The sequence below is a fragment of the Coturnix japonica genome, chromosome 1 (assembly GCF_001577835.2).
Source record: "Coturnix japonica isolate 7356 chromosome 1, Coturnix japonica 2.1, whole genome shotgun sequence".
Taxonomy (NCBI): domain Eukaryota; kingdom Metazoa; phylum Chordata; class Aves; order Galliformes; family Phasianidae; genus Coturnix; species Coturnix japonica.
Genome location: NC_029516.1, coordinates 45145135 through 45170178, shown reverse-complemented (window position 1 = coordinate 45170178; position 25044 = coordinate 45145135). Strand labels below are relative to the sequence as shown.

The 25044-nt window shown below is 52.7% G+C and overlaps 3 protein-coding genes across 19 annotated transcripts in view; all 3 read left to right on the top strand.

The window, feature by feature from the left end:
• Positions 1–3647, top strand: part of MEI1 (meiotic double-stranded break formation protein 1) — a 34640-nt gene extending 30993 nt beyond the window's left edge. For 10 of the 17 annotated variants that reach the window (XM_015861023.2, XM_015860998.2, XM_015860983.2 and 7 more), the window contains 4 exons: positions 774–880; positions 1681–1812; positions 2134–2243; positions 3441–3647. In XM_015861023.2, coding sequence (XP_015716509.1) covers positions 774–880; positions 1681–1812; positions 2134–2243; positions 3441–3477 — 386 coding nt within the window. In that variant the 3' untranslated portion in view covers positions 3478–3647. Of the gene's footprint in view, positions 1–773; positions 881–1680; positions 1813–2133; positions 2244–3392 lie in introns of those variants that run through there. The other 7 variants (XM_015861051.2, XM_015861005.2, XM_015860977.2 and 4 more) reach the window with 6 other exon arrangements.
• An 85-nt stretch (positions 3648–3732) lies between these two features.
• On the top strand, positions 3733–7907 carry CCDC134 (coiled-coil domain containing 134). Its single transcript, XM_015861143.1, has 7 exons — positions 3733–3972; positions 5479–5596; positions 6202–6323; positions 6483–6567; positions 6751–6932; positions 7083–7154; positions 7514–7907. Exons 1-7 carry the CDS (start codon positions 3748–3750, stop codon positions 7637–7639), a joined length of 930 nt encoding a protein of 309 aa, XP_015716629.1. The 5' UTR covers positions 3733–3747; the 3' UTR covers positions 7640–7907.
• Positions 7908–8151: 244 nt separating this feature from the next.
• SREBF2 (sterol regulatory element binding transcription factor 2) lies at positions 8152–25043 on the top strand. The gene is made up of 19 exons (XM_015861082.2): positions 8152–8332; positions 9294–9656; positions 9743–9924; positions 10424–10564; positions 12523–12744; positions 13494–13608; positions 13773–13954; positions 14839–15031; positions 15722–15903; positions 17075–17348; positions 18530–18699; positions 18833–19001; positions 19518–19638; positions 20912–21021; positions 21228–21360; positions 21633–21801; positions 22525–22710; positions 23045–23156; positions 23647–25043. The coding sequence occupies exons 1-19, from the start codon at positions 8251–8253 to the stop codon at positions 23865–23867; spliced, it is 3327 nt and encodes a 1108-aa protein (XP_015716568.1). The 5' UTR covers positions 8152–8250; the 3' UTR covers positions 23868–25043.
• Position 25044: the final 1 nt, after the last annotated feature.

The window sequence follows — 25044 nt, the reverse complement described above, 5'->3', positions numbered from 1 at the left end:
TGTCAGCCTCCTGTCACCAAGTAGAGATGCTGGCTGTGTTCATTAAACAGCAAGTTAGTTCTCTGTACTCTGATCTGTTCAAATCAGTCATGTAAACACAGAGAATGAGGGGAATGGAGTGATTTCAACCAGCAATAAATACAAGGTGATACAACTTAATGCTAGAGTTCAATGAGAGATTTCATACTGTCACATATCATGACCTTGAGTCTAACCTCTGTTTATCATATACATTTCTGATTAGAAACATTTTCCCTACTGATTGCTCGCATTGCTGCCATCAGCCTGGCTGGTCCCTGTGGTATGCTCTCTGATGCAGATCCAGGCTCAGCTTTTGCAGCTTATGTTATAGGTCTTCTTTCATTACCCAAGGAGTATTATGCAGCTAAATAAAACCCTTGGTCAGGAACCTTGTCCTCATATTGAAACCAGAGGGTAATATTTTTAAAACCTTGGGCTAAAGATATCCCCTCGCTATTTTATGACATGAACCCCAGGAGAAGTTTCTCTTCCTGTACAAGCACAAAGGTGGACAAAATGTATTTTGTGTTTTCAAAAGCTATTAAGCTTTTGTCCTCATAACTAAACTCCTGCCCAATGAGTGACAGGTTTTAAAGCAAGTAAGTACAGAGCAAAAAACCCTCTTAGTGTTTCACAGCTTGGGGTCTAGAAGCGAAAATACAAGGTCAGAGTTAAAGACTCCTTTTCCAGGTCCAGCCTGTCACTTGTCAGATTTTAAAGCTGTCTTTCAGTGGCTTCTCCTTCTTGCCCAGCACTACATGTTGCTTCGCAGCCCTGGCACCGATTCCTGCTCCTGACGTTGCTCAGTGGGAGCCAGAAGTCCATTCTGCAGCCAGAAATTCTCAGGCTCATGACTTTGGTGAGTGAGGGAAGCATAGGCTGTTCTGTTTTTTCTTGTATGTTGGTACAGTGCATCTGAGTTGGTTTCTGGAACTTACTTCCTGCACATACACAATCTTGGACACTGCTGTGGTTTTGTTTGTCACTACGTTTGTATCCTATAATAATTATACTTTGAAGTGAACTTCCTTTCCACACTGTGCAGAAACTGAGTGCTCTTATTGAGCACATCCTGTTCTTCTGGTGTTTGTAGCATTGATTTGCATCACCTTGGACCCCTGGGGAGGAGAGGGGAAGGCTACAGAGAATGTGCAGCTGCTGTTGTCAGCGTGAGAGTGTGCTGTGGCTCTTTGGAGGGCAGGGCTTTGCATGGCATCACAGCTTCTCTCCCTGTCTTTGCCCTTACAGATCTGACTTTTCAGGTCAGGGAACTGCTGTGGTGTATGACCCCAGTGTACCTGGGGCCTATGAGCAGGAGAGTGAGCGTGCTCCTACCCAGCAGGTGATAAGGCTTTCATAGCAGTAGATGAGAGGAAGAGGTTATTTATGTGAACCTACTTTCTCCAAAGAGATGGTGTGTCTGTCAATCTTTGCTATTCTTGATGCGCTTTAAAGGGATACTTGGTTCATTTTGATTCTTGCCTGACCTAAACCAAAACAAGTTACAAGTCAGAGTATCACCAACATGGGTATTTGCACTGCAATTATTTAACATGCGGCAACATCCTTTAACATAGAAGAGGTCTTTTCAGGTGATGAATCGCTATGGGAGTCTGTGGGTCATTCACTAATTAATGCCTCTCGTTTTCTTTGTTCAAGTTTCTGAAATATCAGAGCAGCAATATCATTTCTCAAAAAGAAATTGGCCAGATTCTCCAGGAAGTGGCAGAAGCCAATTTATTAGAGCTACCAGAGGCCACATCTCAGGCTCTTCACCTCTTCCTCTGCCAGGTAAGAAAGCAGTGACTGCCTAGGAAAATGAGAAGGGATTTCCCTAAGGGGTTGCTTCAGCCTTTGATGGGGAGCTGTAAACTTCCTTTGAGGCTATAGTGAGATGATGAGGAATCCTGCAGCTGCTTGCTTGGCCTTGAGTGGTGAAAGGAGAACGTGACTGATGCCAGCAGCTGCCTAAACTGTGTTGTCAGTATCGTCATGGGCCCCTTAGTCAAAGTTTAGAGGTCTCATTGCTGTGGCTGGAGATGCAGGAGGGAAGTGTGAAAGAACAACAGTTTGCTGTTCATGTGGAAACCATTCCTTCTCCTGACTGCTCAGATTCAGAGCAGCCATTGTCACGTGGAGCCAGTGCAGGCACGGACTATTCAGACCTTGCTGGAGCACCTTCCACAACAGACGAGCACTTATGCAAAACATCAGGACATTGTGTATCCTTTTGCTGGACAAATGCCTTTGATAAGAGAAGTGAGGGCAGGAGCTGTAACAGAAGTACTTAATCTGCTGCTCCTGACCATTTGAGCCAAAGGCAAACAGTGCAAAAAGTTGGCTAACTTTGAGATGAAATACCTCAATGTTCTCAAACTCAAGAAGGTGTCTGGGAAATGAAGAGATATTTGGGATGAAAGATGGCTGTCTGTGCTGGGATTTCATTCATCTGTTAGGCAGAGATGGTGTAATGAAAGAGGGGCAGGCTGGGGCGCCCGCTGACTTCAAAGCAGAAGCGATTCCCAAATTGATTTCCCTGGGGGCTGAGCAGCCGCTTAACCTCTGTCTGTGAGCTAACTAGCACCATTAGGCATGTGAAGTTGTGGCGACCCAAAGGTAACTCCAACACTTTTCAAGTACAGCAAGTGTTCAGAAACTGCTGAGCGGAGTTACTGAATTTCTATTTGCTCCATCTGAGCAGCAGAGTCCCCTGCTGAGAACTAAATCCTCTCCTTCTGCATGGATGGGAGGGAGGAGCAGCTCCCCGATTTCTTAGGGGGAAAGAGGGAACCTGATGCCCATGCTAAATTCAGTGCTGTTTAGTTCTGAAACTGCCTTCCTGTTATCATCGTGTCATGTTACATCAAATAGGTAGCAGATACGGAATGAATGGGCCCCAGCGATGATTTCCTATTGGGTGGGGGACTCCCTGCCCTGTGTCTGTGGGGTGACGCTGTCCTCAGCCATGGGCGGCGTGTGTGGCAGGTGAGGTGTGTATTATCTATGAGCCCTGGCTTGTCCTCGTGCCTAGTCCTTGTGTGACACTGCTTCTCTGCAGTGGGAAGCTTGGGGTGGAAGTTCTCATGGTCAAGACCACGTAAGCCCCATCAAGTTCCTCTTTGCTGGTCTGTATAGGGGTGTGGGAGGGTGGGCGGAAGTCTTGTTCCATTGCTGGAGTAGTTTGGACACCTCTGTTTTAGCTTTATTCAGGCTCACCCACATGAACATTCCCCATGGGTTTGGGAGACGGGTATTTTAATAGTGACACAATGATACTTATGTGTCCCTTCCAACTTGGGATATCCTATGATTCCACCTCCTGTCAGCACCGTGTCAGATGTGGGGGTTGCAGTGTCATGCTGGCCTTCCAGTTTCAGCTGTGCCTTCCCTTTGGTTTCCACTCATGCCATCGATGACAGATGTGTGGGCAGTGTGGCGATAGCCCTGTCACTGTGAAGACTGAAACGAGAAGGTGAACACAACAGAGTGATGAGAGAAGAACAGAATGGGAGATGGCATCCAGCCATTGATTTCCTCCAAGTTGTAGAGACGAAGCAGACAAAGGGAGTGAGTTTGTTGTTGGATTCTTGTTGAATATCATTCATAAAGCACAGCTTCTTAAACAGTTCCTCTTGTTGTGTCCTGTGTGGGACGTCGCTCAGCTGTCACCTCTGCCATCCTTGTTCTGCCCTTCCCACGGGCCAGCAGGGGGCTGAGGAACGAGCCATGTCCGTGCTGCGGCTCCCCGTCCGCGCTGCGCTCAGCACCGCCCGTCAGGCCACAGCTCCGCAGCTCAGCTCCGGCAGCGCACAACACACACGCACCAGCCGCGGTCCGTCGGGGCGGGGCGGGAGCTCAGGAAGTGACACTTGGGGGCGGGGCGGGAGGCGGTGGCGGCATGGCAGCGCGGTGCTGCTGAGCGCCGCTCCCGGCCCCGCTCCCGGCCCGCAGGTAGGGGCTCGGGGCTCGGCGCTCGGGGCTCGGCGCCGGGCGGGTCGGGGCGGCGCGGGCCGGGCGGGTCAACGTGGGGCGGGACAACGTGGGGCGGCTGCTCCGCGGGGCCGGGTGCCGGCGTTGAGCCGCGGGTGCTGCCCTAAGCTGCTGCCGTGAGCTGTCCCGCACGGCCACGCGTTGGGCGCTTCCCGGAGCGCTCAGCCCTGTCCAAGCGGTGCTTGGAAGAGAATCCCCATCTCCATGAGCACGCAGCCGTGCGGAGCCACGGGGTGCCGCCGAGCGCTCCGCGGGCAGCTCTGTCGCTGTGCCGGTGGTGTCCCCGCTATACGTGTCTGAGTTCGGCGTGAGGGTTTTGTTGGCGAGCAGATGTGGCCGTGCTGCCGCTGTTCTGCTCGAGCATCTTTGCCGAGCCGCGCGGAGGAATGGCGCGGGAGCAGCCCCATACCCCGCTGTTGTAACACCCCCTTAAACTTGTGACGCTTTCGGTTCGGGCTGTGATATGAGATTGAGACACGTCTGTTTGGCGGTGCCGAGGTGGAGTCCCGGCGGTGCAATGGCCCGTCGTTACCCCGCCGTGTGATTCTGCATCGAGGGGAAGGGGGGCTGTGCCGGTAACTGAGATGCTCGGTTTGGATACAGCTCCCTCGGGAGAACCTATAAAGTCATTAAAAACACGTTAATGGGAATCACTGACTGTATAGATATCTATATCTATAACACAGCGTCTGTTGTGCCTTTGGAAAAGCACACCTAAATTATGGGAGACAGCGAGGCTGACAGGTGGGCTCTTTTGTGCAGCAAGCAGCTGGGGCTGCTGGGGATCACAGGGGAACTGCTCCCCATCTGCTGCTGCACAGGGCAGACAGGTTCTTGCTTTTACAAAGAGGGGAGCAGCTCTGCAGAGTTTCTGGGTGTGAAGACAGAAGGAAGGGCTCTTGGAGAGTGTGGAGGAACATCTGCATAGAGGGTTTTGCATCCCTGTGCTTAGGCAGCCTGGCTTAGGGAAAGGGAGGGTCGTCATTTGGGTCATGACCTCATGGTTGAACCATAGCCTGTGTTCAGTTTGCTTACATTAGGGAAGAGTCAGGCAGGTATTCCTCAGTTCTGTGGTGTAGTCTGGGCTGGAGTGTGCATATGGTGTGTGAGCTGATGGGGTCGGGTGGTTCAGGAACACACCAGGCTGCTTTTGGCATGGGAAACACTGGAGGGGGCTGCTCAGCAGTGGTGGAGTCCCCATCCCTGGGGATGTGTGGATGTGGCACTGATGGATGTGGTTTATTGATAGGACTTGGTCAGGTTGATGATTCAACTTGGTGATCCCGGCACATTGCCTTGGTGCTTTGTGTGAGGAGGGGATGGCGATGGGTGTGCAGTGACGACATGGGAACCTTGGCTCTGAACTGGCAGTGGCTGCTTTGTCACCAGTTTTGGACCTGGTGGGCTGACAGGTCTCCTGTGGAGAACGTCTCTGCATTGTCACTGGTTTTGTCTGTTTTGTTCCAGGCTGTGGCCTCCAAGATGGATTTCTTCTGGATCTGCCTCATCCTGTTGGCAGTGGTGCTGCCCAAAGGCAGCCTGGCAGACCTGGAGAAGCAGAAGATGGGCTCTGGATTGGAGATCTGTATCCTTTCCCATAGTGCCAAGCCTCTGTCACACTCACACCTGAGGAGGCCGTGGAACACTTGAATGTGAGGAGATGGCACAAAGGGGATGGAAGAGAGAGGAGGGGAGGGCCCTAAGGCTATGCTTATTGCTAGCAACATGGGAACAAGCTGAGCTAAGTGTCACATGGCTGCTGGGCATGACCTTGAGCAACCTGATGTGGCTTTGGTCCTGCCTGGAGCAGGGCTGGCACTGCATGCCATATTGCCCCATATTGCCACCTGTTAGTTCTTGGGCAATACAAAGCAACAGTCTGTGCTCAAATGTTGCCCCAGCATCAACCAGCACTGCTGAGCACTTTCCTCATCACCCTTCTGTAGGAGGGAGTTGCTAATGAGATGTCAGGGCCTGTAATGAAATGAGTTTTTCAGGTGGTGTCTGAAGAAGACCTCATGCAGAGCTCTTCTTTCTGCCCCAGTGTGCTGGGTGTTAGCAAGCATCCTGCTGGGGTATCTGGAAACCCACCTCTTGGCCCCGAAACCCCACTCTCAGAACTGGGCTGTCTTTCTGGGAGCAGTCTGTGAACTCGCTCAGAGCCCCACAGTGCCCTTGACAACACTGCAGATAAGAAGCTGTTCGAGGTGAAGCGCAAGGACCAGATGAATGCCTTGAAGAACCTCATTGAGCTCAATGACATCAACCAACAGTATAAAATCATTGACATCATGCTCAAGGGACTCTTCAAAGTGAGTGTGGGATGGGCTCAGGGTGCTGTGGTGCAGGGGATGGGTTTGGGGAGAGTGGGCAGAAGAAGTAGGGCACATAGATGAGCAGGAAGGGGAAGGGAGGAACACAGCGGGGCACCCCATAGGTTAAGAGGGCAGTGACCCCAAGGACTCTTGTAGGTGCTGGAAGACTCCCGGGCTGTACTCATAGCTGCAGACGTGCCTCCGGATGGGCCTTTCCCCCAGGATGAGAAGCTGAAGGATGGTGAGTGCTCCATATTGCTTAACCCCCTTAGCTAAGATGTCACAGCCTGTCTTCTCTCCCACTCCTGCCCCTGGGGATTGTCCCACGTCCACCCTTGGTGTCCCATGGCTGGTGATGCCCCGAAGCTGGCATTTGGGGCGTGTGGGATGTGCTGCTGATGGGGCTGGTTCCTCTCGTCCTCAGCCTACTCCCATGTGGTGGAGAACACGGCCTTCTTTGGGGACGTCGTGCTGCGCTTCCCCAAGATTGTGCACCACTACTTCGACCGCAACTCCAACTGGAACAACCTGATCCGTTGGGGCATCAGCTTCTGCAACCTGACGGGCGTCTTTGATCAGGGCCCCCACTCCCAGCTCCTGGGGCTGGTACGGCCTTGAGGCCACTAATGGGGGTCTGCAGGGGGTTGTGGGAAGACAGAGGATTTGGGGCTGGTGGGGACTGAAGTGTCTGAGGGATGAGGGGTGGGAGGAGGCGGTGGTGATGGTCTCCCACGGGGGATTTGCTTTGCTTCACAGATGGCTCAGGAGCTGGGCATCAGTGAGAAGTCCCCCAATTACCGCAACCCCTTCAAAGCTGATCACTCTGAGGTAGGGTGGCCGAGCCACATAGTCCTCTTCTGTGATTTCACTGGGTTTTGGATGGGCTTTGAAGGGTTTTTATTGTGTTCTGCTTGTGTTTTTGTCGGGCTCTGGTTGGGTTGTTACTGCTTTTTTGTTGGGCTTTGGAGGGTTTTGGTTGTGTTCTGATTGGGTTTCAGTTGTTTTGTTGGGCGTTTTGCTGTGTTCTGGTTGGATTTTTACTGGGTTTCTGTTGGGTTTTGAAGGGGTTTTGTTGGGTTCTGGTGGGTTTTTGGTTGGTGCTCCACAGGAGATGCCGTGCTCCACTTCCACTCTCCCTCAAAACACTGAATTTATCATTTCCTTTGTACTTCTAACTCCCACCCCAGTTCTTCCCCAGCGCCGACACCTTCCAGAAGGCGCTTCGCGAGGAGGAGAAGCGGCGCCGGAAGGAGGAGAAGCGCAAGGAGATCCGCAAGGGGCCGCGCATCTCCCGCTCGCAGTCTGAGCTGTAAAGGCCCGAGTGGGCCGGGACCTGCACCGATGCGGCCGCTCCCCCCCACGGCGGGGCCGGGGATGCCCCGTCAGCCTCTCCTGTGAGTTTTGGGGTGGATTTTTGTTTTCCAGCCGGTGCGGCCCAGTGGTCCCACGGCCCCAAAGTGGGGCCGTCCCCGAGCGGCGGGCGCTGGGGCAGCAGCCGTCAGCTGGGAGCAGGGCCGTGCGTTGGGGACGGGGCGTGCGTTGTTTTTCTGGAATAAAGCAGAACGGTTCTTATTTTTTCTACGCCGAGGCTTCTTGCTCGCTGCCATGGAGAGGGCGCGGGGCGGGGCGCGGGGCTCACGCTCGTGGGCTCGGCCACGCCCCCTCATGAATATGCAGCGCGGAAGGCAGGGGGCGTGGTCTCGCATGCAAATCGCAGCTGCTGATCGCCGACGCGCCATCACGCCACGCGGCGCTGCGCGCTCCTATTGGCTACCGCCGGCCTGGTCCCAGTGACGGAGCGCGGTGGGGGCGGGGCCGGGCAGGTGGGGGCGGGGCCGGGGCGGCGCAAGATGGCGCGGGGCCGGCGGCGCCGGGCTGCTTCCTCCGCTTAGAGCGGGCGGGGAGCGGAGCGGGGCTGAGCGACATGGAGAGCGGCGAGCTGGGCGCCGAGGGCATGGAGACCCTGACCGAGCTGGGCGACGAGCTGACGCTGGGCGACATTGACGGTGAGCGCGGGGCCGGGCGGGGGCGCGGGGCTCGGCGCTGTGCCGCGGGTGGGCTGCGTGGGGGTGCGGGGGAGCCCCCGCGGCGCGGGTCGGCGGGTTTGAGTCATACGCGTGACGTCACGGCGAGCAGCGTGACGTCAGAGGGCAGCGGGGGACGAAGCGGTAATTAGCGCCGATCCTAACGAGTGCCCCGGGGGGGCCCTGTGTCCAAGCACGGAGTGCGCTGGAGCGCATCCAACGCGTTGTGTCCGTCCCTTACCTGCGTGGGGCCACCTGCTCGCAAAATGGCAGTGTATCGAGTGGGAAAGCGCCGTGTCGTGCGGCGTGGGTGCGGCGTGGGGCGGTGTAGGGACAGCCCTACTGCCGGTCCGCTGCCATAAACCACACTGCTGCTTCCGTACCCATGTACAGCCCCTGGGGTATCTGTGCCGCGTGGGGTCCCGTGCGCCTGGTGTTGGGATGGGCTCAGGGGGAGCTCAGGTGGTCAGTGGAGGCAGCTGGAGGGAAGCTTTGGCCGTGGGATCTCCTTAGACGTACCCGTGCATTTCTTAGCTCCAGTTCTGCACAGCGCCGTTTCCTTTAGCCTGTTTCCCCTGTTTCCCTGTATACCTGAAATTACCCCAAGTCGGGGTGAGTCACCACCCGCGTGTCCCTGTGGGGCTCCGTGGGCAGAGGATGGGCGTTGTGTGTGGCAGCCCCGGGTGGGAGGACGGCTCCTACTGAAGTCATGGGGCTGCTCATCCTCCTCCTCCGAGCGTGAAGCTGGGATGGGGATTGGACAAATGGCAACCAGCTGAAAATGTTGGATCTCGAGCTCTGGGAGTGTTTTGACACTGAATTACTGGCTACCTCTGGGGCTTCTGAAGCTGCCGCTTCCTCCTGTGCTCACTGCTGGCCTCTGAGTCCTGACCCCGTGTCCATGGAACCAACCCGCCTCAAACGTTCCTTTTCCTCCTTGCAGAGATGTTGCAGTTCGTCAGCAACCAGGCAGGGGACTTCCCAGACCTGTTTTCGGACCCTCTGTGTGGCACCTTCCAGAGTGGTGGCGGTGGTGGTGGCACAGGCAGTGGGGCCCTGGATGCCACGCGGCCTTATGGCCAGGCCCAGCAGCCCTTCCCTCCGCCTGCTGCCTCCCCACAGCTGCAGAGCGTCCCAGTGAAGGTGCCCCCGACCCCGCAGCGCTCTGCCCCGCTGCTCCAGCCTCGGCTCCAGCCCCAGCTCCAGCAGCAGACGGTGATGATCACCCCCACATTCAGCTCTGCGCCCCAGACCAGGATCATCCAGCAGCCCGTCCTATACCAGAACGCGGCCACGAGCTTCCAAGGTAGCGTTGGGGTCAGTCGTATCCACGGCAGAAAGCATAGAAGGCCTCAGCATGGTGCCATCCCTGACGTCTCTCCCTCTTTGCAGTTCTCCAGCCTCAGGTGCAGAGCCTGGTGACGTCCCCCCAGGTGCAGCCAGTCACCATCCAGCAGCAGGTGCAGGCGGTGCCGGCCCCACGTGTACTGACGCAGGCTGCCGGCGGCACCATCCAGGCACTGGCACCTGCCACAGTCCAGACGGTGGCAGCACCACAGGTCCAGCAGGTGCCGGTAAGTGGATGTGAAAGAGCCTGGTCCATCCACATAGCTCAGGGGTGGAAAAGATCACTAGGATCCAATCGCCAGCCCACCCCCACCATGCCCACTGACCGTGTCCTCAGTGCCACATCCACATGGTTCTGGAGCACCTCTGGGGCTGGTGACTCCTCCACCCCCCTGTGCAGCCTGTGCCACTGCAGCACTGCTCCTTTGGAGAAGAAATTTTTCCTAATATCCAACTTGAACCTCCCCTGGCACAACTTGAGGCCATTCCCTCCCGTCCTGTACCTCACCCATGTGTTGTACCCTCAGGGTTCCCCCAGCTAACACAGGGAACTTGTTACAGGCGAGGGCAGAGGAACCCTTTCATCAGCTCCTTGGTGGTTTTGAGTACTGGGTTACTACTGGTCTCTGATGTCAGCACCATGGGTTGTCACTGCCTCTGACCACTGAGAGGAACAGAGCAGTGTGTGCCCACTTATCCCCTCACCTCTGGCTGTTCCCCATGCAGGTTCTGGTCCAGCCTCAGATCATCAAGACGGACTCCCTCGTGCTGACCACGCTGAAGGCAGACGGCAATCCTGTTATGGCTGCGGTGCAGAACCCAGCGCTCACTGCGCTCACCACTCCTATCCAGACCACAGCTCTGCAGGTAACACTGTTAATACTCTTCTTCCTCCCCTCGGTCACGTTATTTCCTAATACAAGGAGGTTTGGTGTTCGGAGTTCTCCAGTGGTGTGGATGGGAGGGGTTCCAAATGCTGTTCTGAATGTGTCCAACGTGAGTAATGTGCCACTTCTGCTGAGGCTGAGAGCACAGACTGTGTGTGTTTTTGGCAGCCTCCTCTGGCCGGTAAACACAGAGCAAGGGCACGTTCCTGTTTACCTTTTCCTGGCATTAGTAGGAGAGGAGTATGACCAAAGAATTCCATGTGGTTTTTAACCTCTGTGAGAGATGCTTAAAGCCAACTGACTCGGGGTGGCTGTGGATTTTCCTTTCTCCCTCCATAGAATCCAATGGCAAAACATTAGATGTAAAAACTAATTAAACTGCTTCTCAGAGGGAATGTGCTGCAAGGGGTTGGGATCATCATTCAAGATGGCAGCAGTGCTTCTGGGCCATGACTTATCAGCTTGGAGATGCTTGTGTGCTAAAGAGGCTTTTATCACAGCCTTCTGCATTCTGCAAAGGTCCTTCTGTTCTCATACTTGCTGCTGGAGATAAGCTTGCAAGCCTGGACTTAACTTCTGTCTGCATAGCACAATGGGGTTCCTGTGCCCTTGGTAGCAGCCAGACCAAAGTTTTCAGTTTACTTGCTGTTAGGTCTCACTTTGTCATGGAGGTGAGGCTCATGTGATTGTGCCTGGCAAATACACAACCCACAAAGCACTCTGAATGCATTGAAATATGCTGGAAATTAACTGAGGAAAGACAGAATACTTTAACTCATTTTTTGCCAAAAGCTTTAAGCGAACCTGTGTTCATTCCTATCCCAGTTCAATAACTATTTCAGAATAAAAGTTGATTCTTAATTTGCTTGGGGCTAAATTAATCTCGCCTACATCGGTTTGATTTCTGGTATAAATAACTGCTTTTCCATAACAACTTCTCTGATTCTGAGTGTGCTTCAGAGACCAGTTGTACCTTTCCCAATCTTACCTTACTGGTTGGAGTGATCTAAATGGTTTCCTTTGGTCTGACTGTCCTAGAAGCCCCTCTGTGCAACCGTCCTGGTGGGATTCACCATCTTTTCTCCTATAGCACGTGCTGCTTTGGCCAGGGGGAGATCGTTTATTTAAATTTAAACCATAGAATCATTAAGGTTGAAGAGACCTCTAGAATCACCTTGTCCATCTGACAGCCCATCCCCACCATGCCCACTGACCATGTCCTCAGTGCCACATCCACACGGTTCTGGAATCCCTCCAGGGCTGGTGACTCCACCAGCTCCAGTCCGTCCCATCTTATTACTGTTTCCTGGGAGAATATGCCAACCCACCATGCTACAACCTCCTTTCAGGCCATCGCAGAGAGTAATAGAAGCCCAAGCTCTTCACATCAGTGTGCATCAGTCTGCCTTAATACCTCATATGAAGGTATTTTATAGCTTAAAGTAGTTAGGGATCTGTTTCTTCCCCTGTGCAATCTAATTCAAATCCAAGCCAGAGTTTGTCTTTACGCAATCAGAACATCTCTAATATTACAGGTTCACAAGCTGCATTACCAGTTGTTGGCCCAGTGACTTTCTTTGTGCATTTGGAGATGTGGGGTAGAAGGACTCTAAAGGCAGGAAGGAGCTTTGGTCCATGTCTCTCTTTAAATTGTGGATGATCAGAGCGTGGTATTAGTGAAAGGGTGTTGGGGTGATGATACTCGTGGAGAAAAGAGATCTTTTTACTATGGGAAGCAGTGTGGATGTTTTTTCTTATGCTGCTGTTCCCATGCTTGTGCCAGCTAAGGAACATAGGAAGACATGGGATAACTCTTCCTTTTTGAGCTCTGTGGACTTCTCTTGATTCTGCTTTTGTTTACTCTGTTTGCTCTGGGCACCATAATCTTGTCTATATTGGCTGACTGCTGGTGACACTTGCTGTGTGTGGTCTCTGTAGACCCTTGTTGGGAGCAATGGAACCATTCTGACCACAATGCCAGTGATGATGGGACAAGAAAAGGTGCCTATCAAACAAGTTCCCGGAGGTGTCAAGCAACCAGACCCACCTAAGGAAGGAGAAAGGAGAACAACTCACAACATCATTGAGAAGCGTTACCGGTCCTCTATAAATGACAAGATCATTGAGCTGAAGGACCTCATCATGGGGACAGATGCCAAGGTAAAAGATGTGCAATGAGAGCAAGCGTGGTGTCAGGTGCTCATTGTGTCCTCAGGTGCTCATTGCTGTATTCAATGGAGCAGATGGGTACAGACTGCTGTTAGAAGTATGCACGTGCGTGTTGTGGTCAGATGAAATTTAAAACACTGTCTTCTTGCACAGAGCTTTCCAGTTCGATTCCAGTAGATACTGAGATGTCTTGAAACCACCTTGGACCATGTTTGACCTGTGCAGTTTGCTTTATGTCATGCTGGCAGCCTTTGCTGGGAGCGTGTATTTTCGTGGGGGTGGAGGAGGGACTGAGAATGGGAAGAGAACCACTTATATCAATTGAATGGTGAACCCTGGATAACTGACAGCAGCTCCATCCTCCTAGAAAAGAGCCATTCACTTAATTTCAAAACTATGATACTTTGCAAAGACTATTTCTGACTGAAGCCAAGACATAAACTCTTGTAATTGGGATGTTAAACTCTTTTCATTGTATGATTTGTATAAAAGCACTGAGAGATCTCAGATACAAGGACTCAAGCCCTGTTGACCAGTCCTTATGTACCTTCCAAAGTGGGATACCTTGGCCCAGATCATGTCCTACTATTCATTTCCTTTTGCTGCTGCCCGGTGGCCCCTCTATACCCTTCTGTCTGTATCCCCCCCGTGATACATAGAGTTATGGTACCCCTTTGAGCAAAAGCAACCCTGGAAGCATGTAGTACAAACCGCTTTCTTTGCATTTTAATTCCTTGCAGATGCACAAGTCTGGAGTGCTGAGAAAAGCCATTGATTACATCAAATACCTGCAGCAGGCCAACCATAAGCTGAGACAGGAGAACATGGTTCTGAAGCTAGCTAACCAGAAAAACAGTAAGTTGTGGAGTCTGTGCAGGAAGGAGGTGGTCTGCATGGATGAAGGTCTTTGTCATTGGCAGAGGTAGATAGGTGCACGCTGCATCAGTGGTGGCCTGTGTTCTGAGCAGGATGGGTGTAGGATTGAGAGATGTGTACATGATGTGTACTGATTCTTGCAGAACTGTTGAAGGGCATTGACCTGAGCAGTCTGGTTGACAATGATGCAGACCTGAAGATAGATGACTTCAACCAGAATGTTCTTCTGATGTCTCCTCCTGCCTCTGATTCGGGATCACAGGCTGGCTTCTCCCCCTATTCCATTGATTCAGAGCCAGGAAGCCCACTCCTTGATGATGCAAAGGTATTTCTGACTTGACTTGTCAGGTTTCGGGTTTATGTTCTGGTAATTCTCGAGAGTGGGGCTAGCAGACATCTGGCAAGCAAAGCTATAGGGATCAGTCATATGTTGTAAGGATGAGGAAGGTGCATGGGAGTGCTTTGTTTACTTATTTTTAATGATTAAGACTACTTCCTGAGCTGTATTATCTGAGCCATGCCTTAGCTGCTGGAACTGTGCTTAAACTTCAACACCAGTAGATTCTCTATCGTCTCATTGCCCAAAGAGGTGGTGGATGCCCCATCCCTGGAGACACTCAAGGTCAAGCTGGAGGGGCTCTGAGCACCCTGATTGAGCTGTAGGTGTCCCTGTTCATTGCAGGGGAGTTGGACCAGATGGCCTTTAAGGGTCCCTTCCAACTCAAGTGATTCTATGATTCTCATGGTGCATGTTCACAACTCAAAGAATCCACAGCTTTCAAGGGATAGATATGTCCTATGAATAAAGCAGGAGAGCTTGGAAAAGGATGACAATCTCAGCTGTGGGCAGCGAGACTGTAAGCAGCTGCAGTTGCAGCAATCTGCTAGTTGCCTTTAGCTGGTGGGTTTGGAAGAAACGAGCTCTCTTGGAGGCCCTCAGGGAAGAAGTTAGTCCTGGAATAAAGCAGGGTTCCAGTCAGTGGTAACTGAACGTGACTGGGAGCAGGATGAAGGTGAAGGCACTCGAGTACTTCAGCCTGACCTTACTAAGTGAGGGAAAGCTCCACTGGAGTTCTTACTGATCTTGATCTTAAATTTTAAAACTTGCTCTGTCTCATTCCTTCTTTTCTCCTGTACAAGCATTTTTTGCTTTAAGGAATGTTAAGCAGCCTTTGTGTTTTTCTTCTCTCCACTCCAAATCCTTTGAAGGTTAAGGATGAACCTGACTCTCCTCCTGTGGCTCTTGGCATGGTGGACCGCTCCCGAATCCTCCTGTGTGCCCTGACATTCCTGTGCCTCTCCTTCAACCCTTTGACATCCCTTCTGGATGCCCGGGGCAGCCCAGAGTCTGACAGCCTCACACGTCACGGCTCTGGCAGGAACATGCTGACCATTGAATCAGGTAAAGAGCTGGGGTGCTGTGAGTTGAGACCTCTTTGAGGCATCATTGCAGGAGAGTTGAACTAGATGGCTTTCAGAAGTCCCTCCCAACTTAAAGGATTCTATAATCTTCACCTTTAGTTTGTTTTATGGCAGCTTAACTGATTTTAGTAGCTTATTAAGCTGCAGATGAAGAATTGCTTCAGAAACATTGCTGCTATAGGTTTAAACTATCTCACTTAATGTACTTATTCTGTACTGTCAGTAGTTTAGAGGACAGCTCAGCTGAAGATGAGCTCAGGGGATTTTGTAGGTGTGGTGTCACTTAGCCAGCTGGTCAACGTACTTCCTCACTGTTGCTTTGTACACCTGATTAAGACTGGAAAATGACCCTGAGGTATTGAATACCAATGGGTGTATCCGATAGCTTTCCTAGAACATCTTGCATTAAGATTATTTTAGAAGCACTGACTCAGGTTTTGTAAATCAGCCTTGTGAAAACAACTATTTCAGTCAGGTTGGGAATGTTGTGGCTTGGCCTTGAGGAAGAGCACTTGAAGCAAGAGCTATTTCCCAGTAAAATGCAGCCCTTGCAAAACTTGATACTACAAGTGGCAGAGCCGCACATCCTTGTCGGTCTGGGCTCATCCTATTGCAGCGTTCTTAGTGTCAGGATCAACTTCTCCCTTTCCCTTTGGGGTGTCTGTTGCAGACACAGGTGGATGGTTTGGTTGGATGATGCCCACGCTGATCCTGTGGCTCGTGAATGGTGTGATCGTCCTCAGCGTGTTTGTGAAGCTCCTGGTGCATGGAGAGCCAGTGACCCGGCTGCACTCAAGGTCGTCGGTCGCGTTCTGGAGGCACCGCAAGCAGGCAGACCTGGATCTGGCACGGGTAGGGCTGCCTCCTTGCTGTGCATCACATGCGTCTTGGAGGAGGAGGTGGAGGAAAAGTGGCCTAATGAGATGGTGCCTTGGCAAGAGTGTGGTGTTTCTGGATTGTATCCAGTCTGATTTGCTGAGAAGTTGGTGGTGCTGGTTTGTCTTGAGCAGATTGCTGTCCTCCCTCAGCCTGAATTAGTGAGGCACAGCCTCCTAGCTCTGTCCTTGTGCCTCGCTGTTGCATCTTGCAGCAGTCCTTGGAAGTGGGGGCTTGTTTTGTGTCCCAGTCCTGGCCTCTGCTGCTGGCAAACAGTGCTCAAGGGTGTCTTTTTGTAACATGAGCTTGTCCTGAAGGTAGCTCAGCGGAAGCGACGAGCTGCTTGCTGTTACAGGTTTCACTACAGTCATCCTGGTGACTGCCTGGTAGAATCTTAGAGCCACAGAATAATTGGGTTGAAAGGCACCTCATAGCCCACCCCTTGTGGGGTGACCCTCAAGTCCTCAAGTCCTACCCCTTGCCACGGGCACAGCTGCTGCCTACCAGCTCAGGGTACCCAGGGTCCCATCCAACGTGCCCTTGAGCCTCCAGGGATGGGGCACCCATAGCTCTCTGGACAGCCCGTGCTAGTGCCTCATCACCCTCTGAGTAAATAATTTCTCCCTAGCACCTAACCTGAACGTCCCCTCTTTTGGTCTAAGGCCACTCCCACCTACTCTGTCACTCTTAGGCTGCGTAGCTCTCCCTCATGTTTATAATCTCAAGCACCAGAAGGCTGCAGTGAGGTCTCCCTGGAGCTTTCTCTTCTCCAAGCTAAACAAGTCTAACCGGAATGGGTGTTCACTGCATCCCCTTGTCCTCCAGCTCTTTTCCATTATTGAGGCAGCATTCATTTCTGACCTGGGCACCCTAAAGCTTCTGCTTTGTCTGAGAAGGTGTAGGGAGCTGCTTTCAGGTGGTGCCAGTGTGTCCCCCAGCTGTTGCAGCCATTGCAGGACCAGGCTGTGTCAAATGAGATGTGCTGGGCCAGATTCGGACTGAGTGCCCTAAATTACTGACTCTCCTCAGCAGAAGCTCTTACCATAGGTCATGTATTGCTTTGTCTTGCTCCCAGTGGTGAGGAGCTCCCCAACTGTCTCTCTGGCTTTGCGTTTTGTTGTGTAACCTTTTGCCACGATGTTTGCAGGGGGATTTTGCTGCAGCGGCATCAAACCTGCAGACCTGCCTGTCGGTCTTGGGCCGAGCACTGCCAGCCTCCCGCCTGGACCTGGCCTGCAGCCTCTCCTGGAATGTCATCCGCTACAGCCTGCAGAAGCTGGCGCTGGTGCGGTGGCTGCTGAAGAGGACCTCGCACCAGTGGAGGGCCAGAGAAGCCACTGCAGGATCTGAGGATGAGGCCAAGACCAGCGCTCGGGATGCAGCTCTGGCCTACCACAAGCTCCATCAGCTCCATATCACAGGTAAGGCAGCTCCAGACACAAGTGCAGACTGGGAGAAGAATTCATTGAGAGCAGCCCTGCAGAGAAGGATTTGGGGGGCTCTGGTGAATGAAAAGCTCAGTGTGAGCCAGCAGTGTGTGCTTGCAGCCCAGAAGATCAACAGTATCCTGGGCTGCATCAAAAGAGGGGTGGTCAGTAGGGTGAGGGAGGGGATTGTCCCCCTCTGCTCTGCCTTTGTGAGGCCTCACTGAGGCCTGGGGCCTCAGCCTGGGGAAGATACAGAGCTGCTGGAGCATATCCAGACGAGGCCATGCAGATGCTCATAGGGCTCAAGCACCTCTCCTACAAAGACCAGCTGAGGGAGCTGGGCTTGTTCAGCTGTGAGGAGACCTCATTGCAGCCTTCCTGTACTTGAGTTCATAAGCAGGAGACTGACTTTTTACATAAGTTATAATAGGATAAGGGGGAATGGTTTTAAACTAAAAGAGGGGTGATTTATGTTAGATGTTAGAGAGAAATAATTTACTCAGAGAGAGATAAGGTGCTGGCACAGCTGCCCAAGGAGAGCTGTGGGTGTCCCATCCCTGAAGGTTCGAGGCCAAGTTGGATGGGGCACTGGGCAGCCTGAGCTGGTGGGTGGCAGCCCTGCCCACAGAATGGGGTGGGCTCTGAGGTCCCTTCCAACCCAACCATTCTCCTGCATTGTCCCCTTACATGTTCATGAGTCTGCAGAGGTGGCTTAGAGGCTGTTCCAATCAGCCTTTGATAGAATCCAGTCATTTTTCACTGCTGTTTCTTGTTTCTTTTCTGTTGCTTGGGAATGCAATGTGGAAGCAGAGGCCGGGGTTAATTGTTGGAGAAAAATCAAATTTCTGAAGCCATGTGAAGCACAGATGGCCAGTTGGTGTTAATGTGCTTTGAGAACCTCGGCATGTGCACGTGTACTGAGGAAGTGCTTGAATGTTCCTTGTGAACGGTTGTTTTTGCTGCCTCCCTGGCAAACTAATTTGCAATTTTAATAGGCTACAAGTATATCAGAAATCCAAGCTCAACTTCCTTCTGCCTAATTTTACTGTGTGAATTGTAGTTACGCCATCTTAGCTCAGAGTGCCTGCCTAGGACAGTTCCCCAGCAAGTCATGTTATTACAGAGTAGCAGGTGCTGCCTTGTCTCAGGTTAACCCTTCTCTCCTGTTGGTGCAGGTAAACTCCCTTCCAGCTCTGCTTACTCTGGTTTGCACATGGCCCTGTGTGCTGTCAATCTGGCGGAGTGTGCTGAAGAAAAGATCCCGCCCAGCACAATGGCTGAAATCCACCTGACGGCCGCAGTTGGCTTAAAGACCCGCTGTGGGGGCAAGCTGGGCTTCCTGGCGGTGAGTCACGATGTTCTCTGCCACTGTGGCTCCACGCAGAGCTCTGGGAAAGGCTGCAAGCTTGGCAGTTCTGGGGTCTGTAGTTATGGTGTATGGTGGTCTGACTTCCCCTGGGTGCTTCTCCTTTCCCCAGAGCTACTTCCTAAGCCAGGCGCAGAGCCTGTGCAGCTCGGAGCGCAGTGCCATCCCTGACTCGCTGCGTTGGCTGTGCCACCCTCTGGGACAGAAGTTCTTTGTGGAGCGAAGCTGGACAGTGAAATCTGCTGCCAAGGAGAGCCTGTACTGCACCCAGAGGAACCCTGGTGAGCGCTGCTTGTGCTCTGAGTGTGGGGCTGCCTGCACTTTGCCCTGAGAGCCTCCACCTCCCTGCTTTCTTGCACCAAAACTGATGTCTTGGAGAGCGTCCTCCTGCATCTTCACCCTGCATGTGGTCTCATTGGGTGGTTGGATGGTGCCTCCAGGCAGGAGCTGGCTCTGCCCTGCATATTTCGTCTGTTCTCATGTGGGGTGAGCTGGGGGGCTAATGGAGCATAGACTCCTCAGAGCAGCATCCTTTATGTTCTACTGGTTGGTTGAAGTGTCTCAGGGTTTTTAAGCCTTGGGCTGCAGCTGTATACAGCTGATTATTAGTAAGAACGGTGATTGAAAAGGCTCTGAAAACTTTGTCTTCAGAAGATTTAGCAGTAATTCCTCACAAGTTTGCTTTTCCCTCTGCTGCTTTTCCTCTCACTCTTAAAATTCAGATTTTCTTGTCTGTATCAGGAGGGGGCTAACACTGTAGATAAGAAAATGTATTGGATTTGTTCTTTTCTCTGTAGCGGATCCCATAGCACAGGTTCATCAGGCATTTTGTGAGAACCTGCTGGAGAAAGCAGTGGATTCCCTTGTGAAGCCTCAGACTAGAAAAGAGGTGGTGGGACAAGAGGAGGACGAACCGTGGTAAGTTCCAGTGCTGGGGGTAGCTGTAGATTCTGAAGCTGAGCTGATGGTCACTGAGTGCTCTGAGCAAATGCATGGGTTAGTCTTTAACTAGGACTTGGAACGGCCACACAGGGCTGACCACCACAGCATGTTGGCAGCATGAGCTTTGCCTTTTCATATGATGACCTCTGAAGTCTCAGGTGCAGTTCTGGCTGTTGTCAGATGTAGTGGGCATTTCTGGTGCCAGCTGGTGTGGTATCCATCGTTTCCTAAACAGGTTGGCACGTTCTCTGCTGACAATGCAATGTTCAGGAACACTAAAATTAGTGTGCCACAATTGCTTCAGTTGGCCAAAGCGTGTGCAGGGTCAGAAGGCCTTGGCATGTTGCAGAGTGACCCAGCTGCCTCCCTGTGTTATGCATTCTTGTTACCAAGCAAAGAATTGCAGGCACTGTCAATGAAAATCCATGTATTGCACCGTGTGTCCAAAATAGTGCAGGTAAATGCCTGAGGTGGGAAGGTTCCTTAGTGGTATCTCCTAGCTGGAAGGACCAGCTTTCCTAGTGCAGGGAGCTGTTTTTTCTCCCTCTAGGGGTAGTAGCTCTAGATCCTCCTTGGTAGCATGTCCGAGGAAATTAGATCATTGCCACATTGTCACTTGCATTCATATATATTTGCATATATGCAAATAGTCACTTGCAAAAACATTCTTCTGCTTCTTCTGGAGGCAGTGATTGAAAAGGAGCCTGTAATCAACTCATAACATATGTCATGTCCATTAGCAGATTCAAGGCACTGAAGGGGATGCTGGCAGCTTCTGTTCAGTGTCTGTAGAATGCAGGGTGCTGACTTAAGTGCTAACGTGAATCATCTTTCACTTGAGACGGGTATTACATGAGTTAAATCTGCTTCGTGGTGTCTGCAGACTGGTCCCACCCTGGAGAGTGGTGCCAGCTTTTGTGAAGGACTTGGGCACAGCTCCCCTGACCCTTAACTAGGGAGCAAAGACTCTGTCAGAGATTCATTGTAGCTGCAGTGCAGGTCCTGGAACATGCACGCAGGCAGATGTGGTGGTACTCCTCAAACTGGTCCATACACTCCCACTCTCAGGAGGTCTCTTCAGGTCTGGCAGTGTTGTGATACCGGTAGAGCCTGAAGTTTTTGCCTCCACCTGCAGCCTTAGTGGGTCAGCCTTGTTAAAAGACATGTCACGACTGATCAGAAATGCCTCCAGGTCTTGGTGCTTCCTGCTTGATGGCATAGTGAAGCTCTGCCTCGCTTCTTGTTTCAGCGAGTTCTCCAGTGCGATGGAGTACCTGAAATTGCTCAACTCTTTCCTGGACTCAATGGGAAGCGGAGCACCGCCCTTTGCCAGCAGTTCTATGCTGAAATCAGCCCTGGGTAAGTCTGGCTGAGCAAAAGCTCCTCTACCTGCAGGAAGTGCTGCTGCCACGTGTCTCCCCAGCTTTGAAGCTCCAGGCCTGACCAAAACGCAGTCCTTGGTGGTGGAGGGAGGCTTGTCTGTGGAGCAGCAGTCCCTGATGTGCAGTGAGGGGAGGAGCTCCTTAATGGTTCTGTGTTTCTAACCTGTGACTCTGTTCTTGTAGGCCCAGATGTGGTGTGCAGGTGGTGGTCAGCAGCAGTCGCTATGGCCATCGGTTGGCTTAGAGGGGATGACACAGCTGTGAGGTCACGTTACAGCGAAGTGGAGCGCCTGCCGAAGTCCCTGGAGATGTCTGAGTGCGTAGTACTGCTCCTAAACTCCCCCCCCTTCCTTCTCTAGGCTGCAGCCTGTGCTGCGCAGCTGTGGGCTCCCTGTGTGCTGAGGGCAGGCTTCTAAGAAAGACAGAGGGAGATTTTTTTATAGGGATATGTAGTGATAGGACACGGGATAATGGCTTCAAACTGAAGGAGGGTGGAGTTAGGTGAGATATAAGGAGGAGATTCCTCATTATAGAGTGGAGTGGGTGACACCAACATAGTACTTGAAGGCAGGGCTCTTTCTCTTCCAGGAACGCCCTGGTGAAAGCCACCTTCCACCTGTGCAAAGCCATGCAGGCCTCGCTGTCGTCGAAGGCGGATGGGCAGCAGAGCTCACTGGGTCACTGTGAGAGGGCCAGCAGCCACCTGTGGAACAGCCTCAACATGAGCAGTGGAGCCTCCAGCACTCCCCTCAGCAACGTAAGGGCTGCGCACCACAGGCAGTGTGTGCTCCGTTTGTGGCCTGGTTGTGTCTGTTTTCTCCATTCATCCCAGGTCTGATAGGAATATACGGGATGCTTTCACCCTTTCTTTCTAAAGGGCAGTGATGTATTTTTCTGTCCCTGCTGTATGGAGAAGCAGTGCTGCAGGTGCTGTGTCATTTTCCTTCCAGTACCTGCCACCTCTTCTCTGCTGCGTTTCATTTTTTGACCGCTTTGGCCTGCAGAAAAACCTCCATCTCTGTCCAGCCAGGGGCAGCTGCTGCCACTGGTGAGAAGGGACCTCATTATGTCAGGGCCACTCCATTTCAGGCAGCATCAGAACCCTCTCCTGCAAAAGTGGGACTCTGCTGTGCTATTCCTGAGGACGTGTGTTGCTTGTTTCTCTTCTCTCCAGGATCACCTCAAGCTGGAGCTTCCCTGCACAGCGTACGGGGACAGCTCACGTCCCTGTCGCTCCTGGGTGGCAGCTGTAGTGCATTGTAGTTGCATTGCATGTGCTGGCAGTAACTGTGCAATGTTCCTGCAGTGCAGTACAGAGGCGCTTTCCGTTCGACAGAGCAGGTACTCTCCGAAGGGCAGCTGGAACAGCAAGCATTGCTAGGGGGCAGCAGCAGATGGGGAAAAGGGATTTGGCGAGCTGTGCAGCGCTGCCACGCTCCTCGCCTGGTGCTGAGCCGTGTCTGCTCTGTGGCTCCCGCAGGTGATCCAGCTGTTGGCCTGTGACCTGCTGCTGTCCCTCCGCACCAGCCTGTGGCAGAAGCAGGCGAGCAGCAGCCAGGCGCTGGGTGAGACCTACCATGCCTCACCCCCTGAGCTCACCGGCTTCCAGCGTGACCTCGGCAGCCTACGCAAGCTAGCCCACGGCTTCAGACCTGCATACCGCAAGGTGAGCTTTGTCCCTTGCTCCTGGCAGAGGAGTGGGGAAGGGAAGAGCGGAGCACCACCTGCATCTGCTCTTCTATTTTCTGCCCTCTTTCAGGCGGTTCAGCCTTCTCCCTTTCCAGGTTGTTCTGTTGCACGTCAAAAGCAATTTGTGCTTTTTTTTTTTTGCTTTTTTTTTATAAACTTTTTCTCTCTTTCCTCCCCCTTGCCCTGACCTGCAAACTGCAGGCAGGTGGATGTGGGCTCTGCTTGTTGTCAGGGTGTCAGCACTGTGCTGCTGACACAGCTGAGGGCTGCCTCCAGCCCACCCCTCACCACCCACCCCGCTGTCCCTCCAGGTTTTCCTTCACGAGGCCACCGTGCGCCTGATGGCGGGGGCCAGCCCTACCCGCACCCACCAGCTGCTGGAGCACAGCCTCAGACGCCGCACAACCCAGAGCAGCAAGCAAGGTCAGCATGGGGAGCTGCATTTGGCAATGGCTATTGGGTGCTGTGTAGAGCCAGGACTAGGGGTTGGTACTGGGGCCCATCCTGTTTAGTATCTTTATTGATATAGGAGGTTGTGGTGAGATGGGGGTCAGCCTCTACTCTCAGGTAACAGCAATAAGACAAGAGGGAATGGCTTCAAGTGATGCCAAGTGAGGTTCAGGTTGGATATTGGGAACAGTATTTTCTTCCAAAGAACAGTGCTGCAGTGGCATAGGCTGCCCAGGGAGTTAGTGGAGTCACCATCCCTGGAGGTGATCAAGGAAAGGGTAGATGTGGCACTGAGGACATGGTTTAGTGGGCAGCATTGGTGGTAACTGGATGGCTGGCCTAGATGATATTATCACCCTTTTGCAATGTTAATGATTCTGTGATCACACCCATAGCTGATACACTGCAAAAGGAGTTCCCTGGGGTGAGCAGCTCCCATAGCTCTTTTCTCTTCTGGTTGCAGGGGAGCTGGACACACTGCCAGGGCAGAGGGAGCGAGCCACCGCCATCCTGTTGGCCTGCCGCCACCTCCCACTCTCCTTCCTGTCCTCTCCCAGCCAGCGTGCCGTCCTGCTGGCCGAGGCTGCACGCACGCTGGAGAAGGTGGGGGACAAGCGATCATGCAACGACTGCCAACAGATGATCGTCAAGCTGAGTGGGGGCACAGCCATCGCTGCCTCCTAACACCTTGCCAGCCCCCAGCCTGGACTTCCTTCGTGTTGAAAAAGGAAGGATGGGCGGGGGGGGGGAGGTGGGGGGAAAAATGCAAGGAAAAAGGAGAGGGAGGGGAAAGAAATAATAAAGAAACCCTCAGTGCTGTAGGTTAGGGCCATGCCAGTGGGATCATGCTGGGGTGGGGGTGGGAGGGTGTTTTGTTTTTATCTTGCCCCAGGTGTGGCTTTATTGCCCCTGCAGTTTTGGGGGGCACTATAGTAGGGACACCCAGTGGCTGTGCTGGAGTTGCCCATAGGGACCTGGTGCTGATGCCCTTTGGACTGACCCTACTGGGATCATCACCTGGGGCCAGTGTTGGTTTTCTGTACCGTTTTTATACCGCTGTTTTTTAATAGGAGTGTTTGTGGCTTTACCAAATGTAGGGACTGACACAGCAGCCCCCCTCTTCTTCATCTTCCTCCTCATTTCAGCGAGGTGGGGTTGTGGCCAGTCCCCACGGGTGGTGGGGGTAGAGGCTGCTGGCTCTGGTGCCTTCATGTTGGTGCAGGTGCAGCTGTTAGGAATGGTTTATTTGATTCGGTTCCCGATCATCCCAGAACTAAGCCTGCCCCCCAGTCCCTGCACCCCTGGGGCCTGGCAAGCAGTTCATAGCCCTTGTCCTTTCGCACAGGATGTGGCTTTGGGGTCCTAACATGGGAGAAGTGCTATCACCTCCATAACACCCCGTGATGCCCTCCCTCCCCCTTCACAGGGGCACCCCTATCCCCCACAAAGCACAGGGCTCCTGGCTTACCTGTGCTCCTGCCAGGAGTCACATTGTCCTCCGCATCCTATCTGCTTCCTTTACTAAAATACAGCAGCTCTGACCTGTTGCGACCTCCCAGTTATTTCCTATTGCCCCAGGGATCAGTTTTGTACTTCAGTAAATGGGAAGGAAGATCATGGGGCCCTCAGCCTTCCTCTCATCCCTTATATGAGGGGCTGAGGCTGCCCAGTGCTTTTCCTCCTCTGGGGGCTCTTTGCTCCCTTTTTCTACTCTTCCCACCCTCTGTGCCCATCTATCCCTACAGGTTTTTATATGTGTGTGTATATACTGTAACTTTTTTGTTGGTTTAGGTGGAAGGGAGCTGTTGTCGACAGCCTGCTTCCCTCACCCAATAAAGGTGGTGTCACCGCCGTGTCCCAC